General features: G+C 50.3%; 1 protein-coding gene across 24 annotated transcripts in view; it reads left to right on the top strand.

Moving 5' to 3' along the window:
* CLASP1 (cytoplasmic linker associated protein 1) overlaps nucleotides 1-18,989 on the top strand; it is a 376,782-nt gene that overhangs the window by 233,612 nt on the left and 124,181 nt on the right. For 22 of the 24 annotated variants that reach the window (XM_056110468.1, XM_056110463.1, XM_056110451.1 and 19 more), the window contains 3 exons: nucleotides 2,447-2,653; nucleotides 4,414-4,530; nucleotides 12,835-13,243. In XM_056110468.1, the coding sequence (XP_055966443.1) occupies nucleotides 2,447-2,653; nucleotides 4,414-4,530; nucleotides 12,835-12,921 (411 nt within the window). In that variant the 3' untranslated portion in view covers nucleotides 12,922-13,243. Of the gene's footprint in view, nucleotides 1-2,446; nucleotides 2,654-4,413; nucleotides 4,531-12,834; nucleotides 14,102-18,989 lie in introns of those variants that run through there. The other 2 variants (XR_008791890.1, XM_056110448.1) reach the window with 2 other exon arrangements.

Below are 18,989 nucleotides of genomic sequence, written 5' to 3'. Positions count from 1 at the left end.
GCAATGTTTGAGGGGAAAGTTGCTGTCGGGGCCAAGAAGGCCTCGGGCAAGGGAGGACTTGTTGGCAGAGGGGTACTTGGAGAACAGTGATGGTTACTGTCAGGTCCAGCCTGTCCTGCTCACCATGACTCCCTGACCTCGGTGCCACCCTTTCTCCTCCCCTTCCCCTTCCTCTGCATGCCTCATTGCCGATGAGATAATGGGGGCTGGACACAGCATTGAGGGGCGCGTGGGAGGCCACGCACTCTTGGTTGCAGTGTGCCAGAGGTTGCATGTATCCGTCGTGATGCCGGGATCACAGCAGGGCACCTGGGAAGGCACCAGGGGTTGAACTCACAGCCTCGGTGCCACTCTGCCACCCCTCTGCCATTTATTTAGCCATTCCCCAAGCCCCAAGAGGACAGGTGGAGTGGCTCTTCATGCATGTATTTTTCTTGCAATAAACATTAATACAGTTTTTCAGTGAAAAAATATGAAAAAAAAATCACGGTCCTATCACCCCTTTGATGAAGGGTGTTCCCAAGTGAATTTCCTTCCGAGTCTTTTTTTTTTTTCTTAAATGCTCTTGCAGGGGCAGAGTAATAGTACAACCAGTAGGGCATTTGCCTGGCACATGTCCAATCTGGGTTCAGTCTCCAGCATCCCAGGTGTAATTTCTGAGAGCAGAGACAGGAGTAACCCCTGAACATCAACCAGGTGTGGCCCAAAGACAAAAATAAACTAAAAAGTGAATGCCTTATACCTGGCATTCATTGTTAACTGCAGGGTGTGAGGGCATGAGGAGCCAGAGTGGAACTTCTTAGTGAACAGCCCCCCTGAGTGTGGCCCGTCTTGCACATGCCCAGTTGGAAGTTGGAGGCGCTCCCTGGACTCGGCAGAGCACAGAGCGGCTCATGCACACCGAGGCTCACCCCGACCCGTGGGCACTCTCGCAGGCCAGTGCCACCCGACTGTGGGCGAGGAGCAGCTTAATGCCCCAACACTGCGCTGAGATCTCTCGGATCAGACCCTGCCCACCTTGGAGAGAGAACCCTGGGCTGGGGCACTGTGCCTCCATCAGGTCCCTGAGCAGTGTGTGTCCACCACAGAGCTCCATTTGCCCTCTGGCCCCTGCCCTCCCTGCCCTAGTAGACTGACTGCTTTGCCTGCTTGTGCTCAGAACTAAGGACACTCTCCAGAAACAGTGTAAGGTGCGGCTGGGCTGGGCTGGCGGTTCGTCTCGGCGCATTAGGAAGTCCGTTGTGCTTTGTAAGCAAACTCTTGCCTGTTGATAGCCAGTATTTGCATGTCCACTTCTGTGCCACTTGTCAGGATTGTGACTCTCTTTCACCCACCTAACTGTCCCATCTGACAGAGGAGCCCTAGCGATGGTTCCATTTTACAGAGAGGGACGTGGAGGTCAGCCTTGCTAATGGCGCAACGAAACTTTGACTCCTGCTCCCCATGCTTAAGGCCCGTGTTCTTTCTACTACTTCCCTGTGCCTCTTCTTCCCCAAGGCTTTTCACCTTTATTTCAGAGTATCCCCTTGGCCTTTCCGGTAACCCATGGCATAAGTACTTGGTGTTCCCTGACGCATTGGGGTCTGGGCATGTGGTGGCCGTGCCGATGTCACTCACTTCCTTAAATGTGCAAGATGAGACAATGAACACAGATCCCTGGAAAGGCCACACTGCACAGCGGCTTCAGAAGGACTCTCAGTGAGCTCCCTCTGGGTCCTGTCGGCTGCTTGGCGATTAGGCGTCTCCAAGGAAATGTGCTGCGGTCGTTCTCTCTGGTTATCCCAGTGGTGGGAGGGAAACACTGATGTTTGCAAGCCCTCCGCTTGGGCAGAGGCACGCAGAGTCTCATGCAGTAAGACTCGCAAGAGCTTATGAAAACTTGAGGCCGGAGCAATAGTACAGCAGGTAGGGCGTTTGCCTTGCACGCAGCCAACCCGGGTTCAATCCCCGGCATCCCATGCGGTTCCCCAAGTACCGTTAGGAGTAATTCTTGAGTGCAGAGCCAGGAGAAACCCCTGAGCACTGCTGGGTGTGACCCAAAAAGCCAAAAAAAAAAAAGGCTTCTGAAAGCAAGCTGCCAGTTGCCACTCCCACGTGTTCTGACGTGGCAGGTCTAGGGATGGTACCTGGCCTGTCCTGCTTCTAACTAGGTCCTGAGGATGCTGCTGCAGTGGAGGGAAATCACCCTGAGAGAAGCACTTTTCTGAGTGTGCTGTAGAACTGTCCTGACCTGCCTTTTCCAACACATACACACACACACACACACACACACACACACACACACACACACACATTCCCTTTAACCAGGCCCCTCTGACATGCTGTCTCTGATCAAGGGAGCGGGGAAAGCGGCATGAAGCGACACTCTTGTCACTGGGCTTCTGGCGTTGGCCCACCAGGTGTTCGGCTCTCAGAGCCGCTCACTCCCAGGAACGCTGTGTTGCAGGTGGTGCGTGCCGCCGAGGAGGCCGCGTCCACGCTGGCCAGCTCCATCCACCCGGAGCAGTGCATCAAAGTGCTGTGCCCCATCATTCAGACCGCCGACTACCCCATCAACCTTGCCGCCATCAAGATGCAGACCAAAGTCGTCGAGAGGATCGCCAAGGACTCCTTGCTACAGCTCCTCGCTGACATCATCCCGGGCTTGCTGCAGGTAGGACGTACCCCCTGCCGCATCATCCCCCGACCCCCAACCCATGGCGGCAGTGAAATAGGAGCTATGGTGGCAGGCTCCAAGTGATAAACCTTTGCTCCCGTTGTTTGAGGGGACTGGGGGGCAGGCAGGAGAGCCAGCGGGTGAGCCCCCTGTTGGGGTGAAGCTGCATGACTTGTACACCTCGAACCCTCTCCTGGCCTTCCCATCCCTGAAAGGAACAGGGAGATTTCCTGGCAACCCATGACTGGCTCACAGAATGAGCTTTGTTTCCTATAAACATATTTTGATTTGGGGGTGGGGGAGGAGTCAGTTCCTTCAACAAACCCTTTACTATGTGTCCTGTGGGTGCCAGCCCTGGGCAAGGTGGACCCTGAAATGTAGATTGCCAAGGGATGGTCCTGGCTCCTGTACGGAGTGGAGAGATTTATTGTAATGTTTTGTTAAGCAAGAGGCATTGAGTTAGACTCTGGGAAGTAAGAGATGTTTTTGGTGTTGCTCCACTTCCTTCAGGATTTTCAGCCCCCCAAGAGACAGTGAAGACGAGATGGGGGATGGGGGGGGCAGGGAGGAGACATTACCTGCACTGAGTTTCACTGTGTCACTCACTGGGAAGGAGAGGGGGTTTCAGTGGAGAACACTGAGATCTAAGATCCAGGTGTTTTCTGGATTAGGAGAGTGGTGAGAAGGACTCGTGGAGGAGGAGGTTTCTAGTTGGACCCCAGAGAGCGAGATTACAGAGGGGAAGGTTAGAAGAGAAGAGAGCATTTAACATGTGCTGCTTTGGGGGCTGGAGTGATAGTACAGTGAGTAGGACGCTTGCCTTGCATATGGCTGGCCCAGGTTCCATCCCTGTCATATCCCATATGGTCCCCCAAACCCACCAGGAGTGATCCCTGAGGTTCTGACCTGAGCACTGCTATAAACACCCCCCTGCAAAAAAAACAAAACAAAACAAAAAAAGGTTATAATAACAATAATCAAAAAAACAAAAACGAGCTGGGGCGATAGTACAGCGGGTAGGGTGTTTGCCTTGCATGTCGCCAACCCGGGTTCAATTTGCAGCATCCCATATGGTCCCCTGAGCTCCGGCAGGAGTAATTCTTGAATACAGAGCCAGGAGTAACCCCTGTGCATCATTAGGTGTGACCCAAAAGGCCAAAAAAAAAAAAAATGTTGGTATTTGTTGAGCATGTGAGTGGATTCAGTGCTCTGTGGGGCACTGAGTTACTCCAGCTCCCATCAGAGGGAGAGGATCAAAGACTGAAACTCTTCGGGCTACAGCTGGACCTCCCAGGGGTGTGGCGAAAGGCTGGCAGGCCGTGGGACTGGAGTCCCCAGCGTGAGTGACATGTGGTCTCCACTCCTTCACGGGCGTTCTCACCCATGGAATTTCCTTTCCCTGGGGAGCAGCATGGAGGAAGCTCCTTAGTTTCCCCCCTCCACTTCCCTTTCTCTTCATCTCTTGGATGCTGCTGTGACGGCTGGGGCAGCACCCTAGAAAACGGTCCCGCCTGAGACCCATGGGGGGTCTGCAACCCCCAGCGCCCCGCTCCCACACCTCCAGCACCCAGCTTCCTCTCGACAGGGGGTGGGAGGGAACTGGCAAGGTCCATGGCAGAGCCACAGAGCAGCCCCCAGTGTGGCGGGGAGGCCAGGCAGGAACGCGGAGGACGTTCAGGGATACGCGGGGAGCCACTGCTGACAGTGAGGCCGATCTTTGATCTCATCTCCCCTGCATGTCCCCCCTCTGACTCCAGGGTTATGACAACACCGAGAGCAGCGTGCGGAAGGCCAGCGTGTTTTGCTTAGTGGCGATTTATTCCGTAATCGGAGAAGAGCTGAAACCTCACCTCGCGCAGCTCACCGGGAGCAAGGTACGTCTAGAGTTACCAGCCCGTGGCACACCTGGCCTCCGCCAGCCCTAGCCTCAGCAGCAGAATGTCTGCGGCTCCAGACTCCCTCGTCTGCACGTCCTACCCCCGGGGTCTGCCTTCTGTAGGAGCCTTTGCTCTCAGAAACAGGGGGTGTGGTGGGGGGGGGGCATGTATGGTGAGAGGTCACTCGCCAGTGACGCAAACGTGGTCCGGTGGACTCTGTCCCAGTTCCCATTGGGGCAGTGAGCCTGTGGGCACTGCTTGCTCAGACCTTGGGGAGGTCTGACTTTGTTTCAAAATCAGAGCACCAAGGAAATTAGGGCGATCATTATTATTATTTTTTAATAGGAGCCATGCCCACCACCAACCCCCCCCCCCCCCACACACACACACACACACACACATCCACACACAGTGCCCAGGGGCCCTAAAGCCATTCCCAGCCATGCCCGGCCAGCCATGCGGGCCTGATGGCTTGGTACTTGGGCCTGGCAGTGCCCAGAAGCCATCAGACTGTTCTCTGCTGGCAGCAGGTTTGGGGTGGCACCCGGGCTCGAACTCCGGCCTAGAGCATGCTGGGTGTGTGCCCTTCCCTCTGAGCTGTCTCCTCAGTCCAGAAGCCCTGAGGACCCTATTTACCACCTTGCTGGGTGGGCATCAGCAGTGATGATACCTGGCTGTCACCTGGAGCCTGCCGAGTCCCCGACACTGAGGAGGACCCGGTGGGTCTTTGGTTAAGGCAAAACGTCTTAGGGAAGCAGGTAGTTCAGAGAGCACCAAGGTGCCCTTCACGCAGGCCTGCCTTGGTTTCTTCTCTCATCCGCGTGAGAAGAAAATGGCACTTGTGGTGGGCCTTCCACTTGGGTGGAAGTCACAGCCAGAGCCCTGCACAGACTGGGTCCTGCCCCACCCTGGCCTACAGCAGGGTCTGTGACCTTGACATCACAGAGGCGCGGGGCTACTCGGGACTGGGGGCCTGTTCTGTTCTCAGCGTTGTGGGAAGCTCAGCATCGCCTCTTCCCTCAGGAGTTCCACAGCAAACCACACGCCTCAGGGGGGATAGTCCCTGGTATCGCCCCCCCATGGCCACATGCTACCCACCCCCCACACCCCTCCCCCCGCAAGATTAGGAGGCTACATTGTTCTGCAGAAGGAAAACCGCAGCTTGGCTGGGAGCCGTGGATGAGGCCCAGCTTCTCTCTGCTCTGCCCTCCCAAGGCTGCTTCACGTTCCCTTCCCCGCCACCAAAGTGCTGACCTGGGGGTCCCAGCCAGCGCTGCCTTCCTCTCCCCCTGGCCGACAGGGCTTTGTCGGTGGCCCCTGGCAGCACCCCGAAGATAGTCTCCACAAGAAGGAATTTGATTTCCCAAGCAGAGAATGCATCCAAAAATAATATTAGTCAGAGCTCGGTCTTGCTGGGCATTTTTTCCTTTTCCTGAGAGCAGGAGCTGCTCTGTCCTCCAGTTGGGCCTCGTTCCTGCTCCATACCCAGCTTGCAGCTGCCCTCTTGGGGGGGCTGGTTCTGCCCGTTCCCCCATGGCAGCTTCAGGCCTCTCTGAGGCTTAGCTGGGCGGACTCTATCCCTTCCGATGCTGGGAACCTGGTTCACCTGGCCACTGCGATGCTCAGACACGAAAACCCTGTTGTGTGAATATGAACTAAAATACAAACAATTCCCCACCCCCAGTGGGTCACTGACAGAACCCAGTGCTAAGTCCCTGTCTCAATTTCCCAGACCAGAGACAAAGAGAACCAGGCTCTGGCTTCCTGTTTCTCTGTGTGACCGGGCCTGTCAGAACACTCTTCCGCTGCTTAAATGAGGTTAATAAATAATATCAGGTTCTGGAATCTGAGGGGCAGGTGTTAAGAGGTGTCCCATTGCTGTGGCCGCAACACTAGCTTTGGGGACAGACCATCTGCCTCCTCATCGGCATGGTGCCCCCCCACCACCACCACCACTTCTTACCAGCTTGTGTGACCTTGAGCAAGTTTTCTTTTTCTCAAAGAAATGTGTATTGCAAAATTGATAACAGGCTGGAGCGATAGTGCAGTGGGTAGGGCATTTGCCTTGCATGCGGCCAATCCGGGTTTGATTCCCAGCATCCCATATAGTCCTCCGAGCACCACCAGGAGTAATTCCTGAGTGCGGAGCCAAAAGTAGCCCCTGTGCTTCACCGGGTGTGACCCAAAAAGCAAAAAAAAAAGAAAAAAAACATAAAATTGACTGACTTAACCATTTTAAAAGTACAGTTGAATGAGATGAACCACATTCCTATTCACCCTTCTCACCCACTGTTCCCAAAGCTCTCTCATCTAGGAAAATCGAAATTCTGTGCCACCTTCAGTAATGCCACCCCAGTTCTGCCCCGATCCACACCATTCTGCTTTCTGTGTTGGGATTTGACAATTCGGATACCTCAGAAAGTGGAAGCATACAACATACATGTAAAGTCTTGGGTTTGATTCTGGACACTGTCCCCCAAAAATCAGTTAACACAACTTTTTTTTCTTTTTTGGGTCACACCCAGCGGTGCTCAGGGGTGGGGTTACTCCTGGCTCTGCTCTCAGAAATTACTCCTGGCGGTGCTTGGGGTACTAAATGGGATGCCAGGGATTGAACCTGGGTCGGCTGCGTGCAACGCAAATGCCCTCCCTGCTGTACTGTTGCTGCAGCCACAGTCATACAATATTTGTCTTTTAATGACCTGGGTCATTAAGGCCCGTCAGTGTTGTAGCACTGCCAAGATTTTCTTCATTTTAAAAGCTGACCAGTGTCGTGTGTATATGTGTGTGTGAATCTTAATATTTTACTTATCTGTTTCTTCATAAAGGCTACCTTAATAGTCCCACTTTTTGGCTATTACAAATAATGCTGTTAGGAACACAAGTGTGCAAATATCTCTCAGACCTTTTTTTAATGCGATAAACAACCAAACTGGGGGCTGTGACGCCAGGTGTGATGTCAAAAAAAAAAAGAGAGAGAGAGAGCCAAAGACCTGACATTTCTCTAAAATAATAATAATAATCATATGGCTAAGAAGTATATCAAAATATACTTAATATTACTAATATTAAATAAAGGCAAGTTTGAATTATAGAATAAAGGTAGCTGAAAAGACATATAAGGGTTAAGGGATTTTGCTTAGCAATTGACTTGAGTTTGAAATCCAGCACCCCGTTTGATCCCCAAGTACTGCCAGGAGTGATCCCTGAGTGAAAAACCAAGAGTAAATCCTGAGTACTCTCAGATGTGACTTCAAAACAAAACAGAAAAAGAAAAAAAAAAACCCACCCCAGAATATATGGAAAAGCACTTCACACCAGTTGTCAGGAGGGCTGTGGTCACAAAAAGAGAATAGTAAGTGTTGGTAAGGATGCAGAAAAACTGGAATTCTTGTGCTGTTTATGTAAGCATAAAATGATCCAGTTTGGTTGGGTTTTTTTTTCTTTTTTTTGTTTTTTTTGGGGGGTCACACCCAGCAATGCACAGGGGTTACTCCTGGCTCTTGCACTCAGGAATTACTCCTGCCAGTGCTCAGGGGACCATATGGGGTGCTGGGAATCGTAGCCGGGTCGGCCGGGTGGAAAGCAAATGCCCTACCTGCTATGCCATCACTCCAGCCCCATTTTGGCCCATTTTTTAATTGAGTTATTTTTGTTGTTGAATTATAGGTCTCTGTATTTTGAATATTGGTCCTTTATCTGGTACACTTTCAGTGGTTGCCTTTTTACTCTGTCGATCGTGTCTTTTGATGCGCACATTTTAAAAATACTTAAGTCACATGTGTCCGTCTGTTGTTTGTGCCTTTGGCGTAGTATCTAAGAAATGGTTGCCAAATTCATTGTTGTGAGCTTTTGCCCTATGTTTTCTTCTAAGCTATCTTCTAAGTTTAGCTCTTTTTTTGAGTAAAATTTTTTGTTATGTAAGGGTTCAGCTTCATTCCTCTGAATATTCAGTTTTCCCAGAACCCTGCATTGTTATCCTTTCCCACATTGAACAGTCTGGGCACCCTTGTCATGAGTCATTTGAACATATATTGTGAGGATTTTTTTATGGGGCGGGGATGCTCTGTACTATTTATCTTGCGGCTTAAAGTGTTACAATGTTTTAATTACTGTAACTTTTTAATAAGTTTTGACTATTAGGAGTGTGAATCTTCTAACATTCTTTTTTATGATCCTTTGGCCAGTTGAGATCTTTTGAAAGTTCATGTGAATTTAAGATTGCTTTTTCTGTTTCTACAAAGAACCTCATTAGGGTTTAGTAGAAATTTAATTGAATATAATTCAGATCTCAGGAGTTTTTACTGTACAAGTCTTTCATTTCCTGGGTTAAGTTGCTAAATATTTTGGGGCTGGAGCTTTACTACAGCCAGTAGGGCATTTGCCTCACATACCTGACCTGGGTTTGCTTCCCCGGCCTCCCATATGGAATCCCTAGCACTGCCAGGAGTGATTTCTGAATGCAGAGCTTAGAGTAACCCCTGAGCATCACCGGGTGTGACCCTAAAACAAACCAAAAAAACGAAATATTTTATCCTCGTCAGCACTGTTATAAATGGTATTGTTAACTTCCTTTTCAGATGGTTCACTATAAAGGTATAAAAATACCATTGATTTGCTGAAGTAATATACTAATCCTAACAGTTTTTTGCAGTTTTAGTGTTTTTCTTATTTGGAGGGTGGAGGTATTGTCCCTCCAGCAGTGCTAGTCCTCATAGCTAGGAGCTTGGCCATGATGGGCTGACCACATCCAGAGATGCTAAAGGTCCCTAGGGCCAAGCCCAGCATTCTCAGTGAGGCATGTAGTGCTGAGGATCAAACTCAGGGCCTCGAACATATGGGGTATGTGTGTCACCCTTTTAAATATTTTCTCTCATCCCTTTTTTGTAGAATCTTTAGAACTTCTTTTACTTATGATCGTTTATGCATGAAATTCTTTTCCAGTGTGGATGTCTTCTCTTTTTTTTTCTTGCCTAATTTCCCTTGCTGAAATTTTCAGTACTATAATATTTAATAGAAGTTATTAAAATAGTGGAGTTCATGCCCAATTCAATCAGCCTAATCAATGACTGAATAAATAGCAATACTCCTACATTAAAGTAATAATAATAATAAAAAAGAGGGGCCGGAGCAATAGCACCGCGGGTAGGACGTTTGCCTTGCACACGGCCAGCCCGGGTTCGATTCCCAGCCTCCCATATGGTCCCCTGAGCACCAGCAGGAGTAATTCCTGAGTGCAGAGCCAGGAGTAACCCCTGTGCATTGCTGGGTGTGACCCAAAAAAGGGGGGGGAAAGGAAGTCATTAAAATAAGCAGTCTTATCTTGTTCCTATTATCCTTAACTTTCGGGGCTAGAGAGAGAAAAGGTTTAAAGATGCTTGTAGTTCATGTGACTGATCCAGGTTTCATCCTCAGCATAAGATATTCACACCCACTACCAAACCCTGCCTGGAGTGATCCCTGAGCACAGAGCCAGGAGTGAGTACCACTAGGTGTGGCCCAAAAACAAAAAAAAAAAGAGAGAAAGAGAAAGAAAAAAGTTTTAGTCTTTCACCATGGAATATACAAGTTATTGGTAGTTTTTCACACATATATGTGTTGAAATTTTCTTCTCTTCCAAGCTGAGTATTTTTGTTATCAAAGTATGTTGAAAGCATGTTAATATTTCTGTCAGCTATGATCGCACAAAGATGAAATTGTTTAGCTACACGATTCTTAGAACATACATTCCTATTGTTGACTTAAGACTACTTCTATTATCAGTTGAGATGATCATGGTGAGTGTTGTGTATTACATTGATTTTTATATGTTGGATCATCCGTGCATTTCAGAAACAGACCTGCTTGGCTGTGGTGTAGAATCATTTTAATTTGTTGTATTCATTGTTCCAATCTTTTCTTGAGGATGTTTGTATCGTGTTCATCAGGAATACTAATCTCGAACTTCCCTGTTTTATGTCTTTGACTTTGGTGTCTGGAGAGTGCTAACCTAATCTTATAGTGTAAATTTGAGCAGTGGTCCTTTTTTGATTTTATTGAAAAGTTTAAGACAGTTGGTAGTCCTTCTCTAAACATTTGGTAGAATTTACAGTGAACCTCTCTCTGGACTTCGCTTCATCAGGAGATTTTCGATTACTTCTTCCTTGAGTTGTAAGTCTATTCAAATTTACTTCTTTTTTTTTCCTTTTTCTTTTTGCTTTTTGGGTCACACTTGGCAATGCTCAGGGGTTACTCCTGGCTCCTGCACTCAGGAACTACTCCTGGCAGTGCTCAGGATCATATGGGATGCTGGGAATGGAACCCGGGTCAGCAGCGTGCAAGGCAAGCGCCCTACCTGCTGTGCTATCGCTCCAGCCCCTCAAATTTACTTCTCAGTTCAGTCTTGATAAGTTGTTTCGTTTCTAGGTATTTTTTCTTTGTAGACTATCTACTGTATGCCAAACACAGTAACAACAAGTCTCAAAATGAAGATGTTACTGGGCCCGCTCGGGCAAATCTATGAACAACAGGGAGGACAGTGTTTGTTTTATCTACTATGTTTATGTATAGTTACTTACAGTTTTCTCTTACCAACTTTTTATTTCTGTAGAATCAGAAATAAGACCCCACATTATTTTCTTATTTGGGTATCTGGTTCTCTTTGATTAATACATTTAGTTAAAGTTTTTCCAGTTTTGTTCATCAGAGAAGATAGTTTGTATGATGTCTGGCTTTTAAATCTACTGCGAGTTCATTTGTGGCCCACAGTTTGACGTGGATGTAATCTTCTGAGCAGATTCTGCTTTGGCATTGGGTTTTCTGTGTGTGTCTAGTTAGTGTCCAGTTGGTTTAGTGTGTTGCACATCAGTGAGGGAAGGTCCCTCACTCTAAACAAAGATATCCATGCGCTGAAGCACTATGTTTTTCATTATGCATTTGTAAAAATCTAAAATGAAAAAGCAGACTGCGCCGTGACTGTGAACGAACATGAAGCTGTCCACTACCTGTGCAAAAAAGCAAGACGAGCACTGTGGGAACTAGTGTGGGTCAATCCCTAAGGTGGGTTCTGAGGTAAAAGCCACAAGCCTTAATGTTCCCTGCGCGCTTCTTGTGTGGAAAGCACTGCACACCGTTGGTGTCTGTTTACATCTGTTGGGAGCTCATTGGGTGGCGCAGGTCATCTTCTAAAGTGGCATTGTCTCAATCCACTGGTAGTGCTTTTTCCAGAAGGCCCGACTTTCTCATGCACCTCACTCACTGCAGTGAACAGCTCTTCCTGAGTCCCCCAGACACTAAACTCTACTCCCCGCAATTGCCTTAGATTGTCTAAGCCCTTTAGAGCCAGGCAGGTGCAAACCTACAGACGGAATCACCTGGGATTCCGTGCACTTACACGCTATGTGTTACGAAGGTGCTGGTGGGCATTTCTCTTTCTACCTCCACCCACCCCAAATGGGCATATTATCAATGTAGCATGTTAGTTGTGGTCAGGAAAGGACCTTCTCTGTCCCCAGTGGTTTGATGTGCTTGAGGATGCAAGAGGCACCCACATTCACAAATTTGCAAGCCCTTCCCAGAAAGGATCGGGCAGCTGATGGACTTGCAGCAGTTCAGTGTCTGGACGCAGGTGTTCTCAGTGTGCTCACTGTAGCCTGAGGCACCTAAGTGTGCAATTGGGGGCCGTGGGGAGTGGGACAGAACGTGGCTGTGCCACGGGACCAGTAGGCACTGGGAGCAATTGAGCATCAGAAGTCGGGGATGGCTCCCTGGAGGAAGGTCCCAGATGCTGCATTACGTGGGGTCAGTCTCAGTGACAGAAATGGGGGTACAGAGAGAAGGCATGCTAGGAAGAGGAGTAACTTCAGCCCAGGTGGAAAACTTGACCCTTGACCTTGGCTGAGCCACTTGTTCCCTGTGGGCTGTGGCTCGTCATCCTACTTGTCCCGGTAGCTTGATTGAAACCACCTGCAACTTGTGGCTTGGCTGCACCCCAGCAGCGTCAAGCTCTGCCACTCAAGGTGTCCCCCTTGCGCAGGGAGCTCTGTGGCCCACCAAGCTGTAAACAGGACCCCCTGCTCTTCCTGTGCCAGTCCATTGTCCATGGCCCCCTCCTCTGCACTCTAAGCTGGACCCCGTCTCTGCGGCCCCAACGCCCAGCAGCTGCACCCCATGGGGACATGGCACTCAGGAAGCTGCTTTGCCAAACTGTGTCTCATCCCAGGACACACAGTTTCCTTCTGGTCCCGTGAGTTTGGGGCCTGTTTTCTGCCTTCTGATCGCTTTCCTTCCTGTTCCATGCATTTTTGTCTCTTCTCTCTGCAGATGAAGCTACTGAACTTATACATAAAGAGGGCCCAGACCACGAACAGCAACAGCAGCAGCTCCTCGGATGTCTCCACACACAGCTAATGGCCTTGCCTGAGTCTCTCTCCGTAGCCCTAAGTAGAAGCAATCAGTGGTGCCTGTCAGAGACCTTCCCACCCATCCCCCATCATCGACTGCCTACCCACTCAAGGAGGCCCGCGAATATTTATTACAATCAGTATTTTGGTCCCTTCCAGCTTTTGTGTAGGATTTTTCTGGCATTGAATGTATCCGAAGCAAGACCTGTGTGGCAGCCTTCATACCGAACAGGAAGGAAAAAGAGAAGCCAAGAGCCATACTCAGACTCCTCTTGTGCAGCCCGCTGAGGTCCTGAAACCCTGTACGTGTGTGTATTGGGGGGGAAATGTCCGGTTTCTAAACTGCTAAGCTCTAACCTGTACTTGGGAGGAACTCACATGTTCTCTTTGGTTGGTGACACATGGAACTGCATGCAGTGCGTGCGTGCGTGCGTGCGTGCGTGTGTGTGTTTCTCTTACATCGTAGCTGACTTTCTTCTTGAGTCAGGGCCTGTGTGTGGGCAGCACCCACCCCTCTCATCCTGACACCATGCAAAGGTGGGGTGAGTTTCCAGTTGCCTTTGAGGACCTCCGAACATTGTGAACGAGCCTTGGCAAGAAATGAAGAGAAGCCTGAAGGACAGCGTGGCCTTTTAGTAACAGGCAAAGGAAGTTCGCCCCCTGGGTTCAAGGCAAAATTGGTTCTAGGACAGGTCCCTCTGTGGTCCCTTCCCAGGCCAGGCTCCTGGCCCCTCCCAGCCGCTCCTGAAGCTCTCTGCCTGCCCTTTGTTCAAGTCAAATGGTGGAAGTTTAAATCCAAACACAGAAATCAAGGTGAACTTATGATATCAGTGGGGCATCTATTATGGCACTTCATGAAGCATGGAGGACTCAAGAGAACGCGTGTGTTTTGCTCCTGCGATCTTGGGGAAATTTCTGGTGGGGCCTGTGAAAAGACTGGCGACACCCAGAGAGTACCATCTCTTTTCCCCAGCCTTTGTCTAAGTTGCTCGATCCTGAAATGTGCTCCGTTAATCTGACAGATCACAACTTTTCCATCTCGGTTTGGATGACTTCGTTTATTTGAGGATTAAAGTCAAAGTGACAGAGCAGATTTTTTTTTATGGCCTGAAGTATTTCCTTGATCTGCTGTTGATCGGTCCTTGTTTAAGGAAAAAGTAATCATGATGAGTATCAAGTTGCAAAAAAAAAAAGAAAGAAATTTTTTTAAATATGATTTTTTTTTTTTTTTTTTTTTTTTTTTTTGCTTTTTGGGTCACACCCGGCGATGCTCAGGGGTTACTCCTGGCTCATGCACTCAGGACTTACTCCTGGCGGTGCTCAGGGGACCATATGGGGTACTAGGAATCATGTACTGTGTCAGTCATGTTGGCTGCGTGCAAGGCAAACGCCCTACCCGTTGTGCTATCACTCCAGCCCCTTAAATACGATTTTTACCATTTTTTTTTCTTCAATGAGAAACTACTGAAGAATCTGCTCCTTTCTTTTAAAAACTATTGAGTTTGATTGCTCCAAAAAAAGTATTTTGGGCATCTGGTTTAATAAGTTGTAAGTAAAGTTCTTAAAGTCAAATGGGAATTCTGAATGCAATCTTGATGGCTTTCGTTATCTGCGACTTTTTCCATCACTTCTAAATGGAGTTGACATTTCCATTAGAAGCATGCTTGTCTGCTGATTTGTGTTCAAGGAAGAAACGTTTGCCGCCCCTACAAGTCCCTGCAGCCTCCTTCAGCCCCCAAGACCCACCTCTCTTTGGCCTTAGGATTGTGAAAGATACCTTAGCAAACGTCACTCATTTTCACTCATAATTTATTCTGTTTGGAAAATAGGCACTGAAAATGAAGGTCCAGAAACAATGAAGCTGGAACACCTTGAATACAGGGCGTGTGTGTGTGTGTGTGTGTGTGTGTGTGTGTGCGCGCGCGCATCACCTTGCACATGGAGGAAGTCAGGACCCCACTGCTGTTGAGAGAGAACTTCAGGGGTGTAGATGAAGTGGCTGGCTGACTTTGGGCTCCAGATCTAGCAAGCGCAGGCCTTACTTCGATCGATCAATTTCTTATTTGTTGTCCTTTCTGTTTCACCCGGGATGTCTTCCCACCCTCTCCGAATGAATCAGGAGCATCTCTTGATTACTCCTCTGTTGTAGAAATCTGCGTTCCAATTATTTATGAGTTCTCTCACTCCCAGGGCTTTCTCGAAAGACCTTTCTACTCGCAGACCTTGCTGCCCAGACCCCTGCGGTGTGTCCTCCTCCCTTCCACCCTACCCCCCCCCCATCCCTCAGTTGGAAGAACCTTGAACTTTGCACTCATAAAGGGCTGGCCTCACTGCCCCGGGCCCACCCTCCCATCTCTCCCCACCAGACATACAATCACTTGCAGGTCTCTGGGCCTCCCACAGATGTGCCCACCCGCTGCCGAGGAGACTCGCATGCCGCCACCAACCTCAACGCGGAGGGAGCCGCCCGCTCCCGGCGCCCCCAGCCGCAGCCGCCTTGCCTTGCCGCTGCCACCCCACAAGGCTCTCAGATGCAGCACCCACCACCAAGGCGCGGGACCCCGCCACGGGCGTCGCGCCCCGTTTACCTGACTGTGCAGGGCCCCCCAAACACCTACCCACCCACCCCTCCCACCACCACCCCCCTCCAGCCACAGGGCCGGTGCGTCAGGCTCCTGCTCTCCTTCAAGCTGCTGCCATTCCTCCTGGACCACAGTGCACCGAGGGCGGGGGGGCGGGGGGGCGCCCCTAGCACGCTCCTGAGGACACTGTGTGTGCTGGGGCCCCGCGCCCCGCCCAGGGCCCGCCTTTCTGTGGCTCGTCAGACACTCGCTTCTTCTCAACAGCCCATGCTGGCAATGCAACTCATCTTGGTCTCATCCATCTTTTTTTTTTCTTTCCCCACCGCCCATTATTTTTCAAAATGTCATTTGACCCAAGAAACAACAGCAACTGCAAACTCAGTAGCATCCCATCAGGACTTGGCACACAATGACATTTGGAAATGGGGGAAAAAGAGAGAGAGAGAAAGAAATTGCCCTGAAAAGTCTCAGCCACCAAAATAGTTTGTTGGCACTGTGTTGACAGCAATGACGCATGGCCCCCATTCCCCCCCACCCCCCACCTCCACCCCCAGGTTGGGTTTTTGGTTTTTGGTTTTGTTTGGGGCTTTTTCATGTTACAATCCATATCTGTGTTTATATCTTTTATTTGTTTCACTTTCAAGTGTATCATGGCAAATGTACAGATTTTTGTTGTTGTTGTTAATAATGTGCTAGGATTTGCTAAAAAAGAAAACAAAAAAAGGACCCTTTTGAGTTTGCCCTAGAATAAATGAAGATTAATTCAGTTTCCTGCATTGTGGGTGCCACCTTCCTTCTCGCCCACTCGCCCCGGCCTGGGAATGTAGCTGTGTGGCTGGGACCGGAGCCCATGGCTGCTTTCTCCTTAAATAGGTCAAAGGGCTGTAGCCTGCGGGGTTGAGGCGGGTTGGGGGCTCCAGCATGGAAACACTGGGGTTCCGGGAGCCGGGCAGCCCCTTTCCTCACCTGGGCAGGAAGAACATTGCTTCCAGAATCCTGAGAGCAGGTAGGTGCTAACCAGGGCCTGGGGAGGGCTTGGGAGTGGCAGCACATGGTTTTTGGAGGCTGCATACCTGACCCCAGAGACTCCATCTGTTTCTTTGAACTTTGCTTTGCTGAGTTTTCCACCATGGCCCACAAGGCAGCTCCAGCGTCAGCCCCCGCAACTGGGATCCCCCTGCCCCCTCTGTGAAGGACACCACCTCCACCCCTCCTGGGGCCCATGACTGAGGAGCCACGCAGCTGTCAATCACTTCCTGCCTGTGTAGTCTTGTTTGTCCTGTGGAGGAGAACCAGCTCACAGAGGTGCTGTGAGGGTTCCTTGAGATGGGGTGAAGCCACTGATGTCCACGGTGGCCACTGCTATCAAGGGGAGATGCTCGGGAGGGAGGGAGCCCCATGCCTAGGTGGGCAACCAGTCCATTATTCATTAGCAACCATGAAAGCCCCAGTGGCAGGAGACCCAGCGTTCTCACCCTTGGAGCTATTGCCCTTCCTTAGTCCTTGCCATCCTTGAGACCATCACAGGCCAGGGTATGTTGTGAGGGTCGGGGGACAGCAAACCCACTGCAGTTAGCAGTTGCGAAAGTGCAGTGTGACTAGGGCATGAATGGTCTGGGAGAGAAAATAAAATGGCTGGGGGCCAGAGTGGTAGTACAGTGGGGCGGGCATTTGTCTTGCACACAGCCAGCCCAGGTTCTAGCCGCGGTGTCCCATATGTCCCCCAAGCACTGCCTGGAGTAATTCCTGAGTGCAGAGCCAAGAGTAACCCTTGAGCATCGCTGGGCGTGACCCAAAAGTTAAAAAAGGGTGGGGTGCAAAGAGAACACTGGGTAGGGTGTTTACCTTGCACACAGCAAACCCAGATTCATTCTTGAGTATCCCATGTGGTACCCTGAACCCCAGTCATTGTTCCTGAGTGCAAAGTCAGGAGTAACCCCTGAACATTGCCCGGTGTGGCGCAAAAACATTTCTACTCAATCATAGAAGTTTCCAGGAACCTACTAAGCTTTTCAGGGCAAATGTTTGATGGCTGAAACACTTGCACTGGCCACTCTTGGGCATTCGGCAGGAGAGGGGAGTGGGGAGGGCATTGATAATCTTTGTTTTCTTGACTTTTTCTGTTTTGGGGGCCACATCCGACAGAGGTCAGGGTTTACTCCTGGCTCTATGCTCAGGGATCATTCCTGGACGTGCTGGTGAGACCACATGGGGTGCCAGGGATTGAACCCAGATTGACCATGATACAAAGCCAGCACCTTAACCCCTGTTCTGCCTCTCTGGACACCCTCGATCCTTTTTAAAAACATTGTTCTGGGACTGGAGCAATAGCACAAGCGGGTAGGGTGTTTGCCTTGCATGCAGCCAACCCGGGTTTGATTCCCAGCATCCCATTTGGTCCCCGGCACACCGCCAGGAGTGATTCCTGAGTGCAGAGCCAGGAGTAACCCCTGTGCATTGCCGGGTGTCACACAAAAAGCAAAAATAAATAAATACAAATAAACATAAAAGCATTGTTTTGTGGTGCTAGGGGGTGATTCCAGGTTGCTTCCTGCTGCCTCGATCCATGGCTCTAAGAGTCCAATGGAAAGAGGCAGCGATAATGCCCACACTAAAACCTCTTAAAATCTCACCAGCAGTTTCCTTGCTGATTTTCGCACCAGGATTACGAAGTGACTAGGGGAAGTGCAGGCACAATTGGTTTCCAGTCAAGGTAACTCAGGCACCTGGAGAAAACTCAATAGGATTAGAATTGGCCTGGCCCTGGGCTCCTGCCTGTGTCTGACAGCCTCTCGGCCTGCCCTGTGTCTTTCTTGAAGTTGGCAGTTGTCTGTCCCCGGCCCCAGAAGCAGAGGGTTGGAGCCCACGCTGGGGGGCCGTTGGTTCTCTGGGGCTGAGGCAGCACATTCCCAGCTGGTCCCCAGGTGCTGCCGCTGCTGCCTGCCGAGAGCCTGCGTAGCACATTGGCTTTAAAACCTAACAGGTGGTTTGGGCCCAAGCTCTAGGACAAATCCTCAAGGACAGCTGTTGCAGAAAGCATGGCAGACTGGAGTGTTCCGCCAGCCTACATGACAAGTAATGGACGGTGACATGTCACATCACCTAGACCCGGGCTGTGGCGGGTAGAAGGTGCCAAGGGGAGCACGGCTGTGCTGGGTTGGGGCTGGGGGGGCGAGGCACATTCGGGGCTCCCAGAGCTCGCCACTCGCCACCAAGGGAAAACTCTTCTCACAGAGCCTCCGTGCAAACTTCTCTCCGGGCCTCCGTTTCCTCCACTATTTATTAACTCAGACTCCAGTGGCTGCAGGCGAGAGCGGACAAAGGTCATGTGAATGGGCACCTAATCCCAGGTTGTGTATTTGGAAACATTTAAATACTTCCACGCCAGTGCCCTCCTCAGGTGCCGCGCCTGCCATTGAGCTCCACAGAGCGGGGCCCCTGGGGAAGTGGCCCCGCAGCCCCAGGATGCCTCCCTTGGGAGCCCTCCCTGCCA

Source organism: Sorex fumeus, unplaced genomic scaffold (genome assembly GCF_029834395.1).
Source record: "Sorex fumeus unplaced genomic scaffold, SorFum_2.1 ptg000009l, whole genome shotgun sequence".
NCBI lineage: Eukaryota > Metazoa > Chordata > Mammalia > Eulipotyphla > Soricidae > Sorex > Sorex fumeus.
The sequence above is the reverse complement of the archived record's forward strand: the minus strand, read 5'-3'. Positions and strand labels throughout refer to the sequence as shown.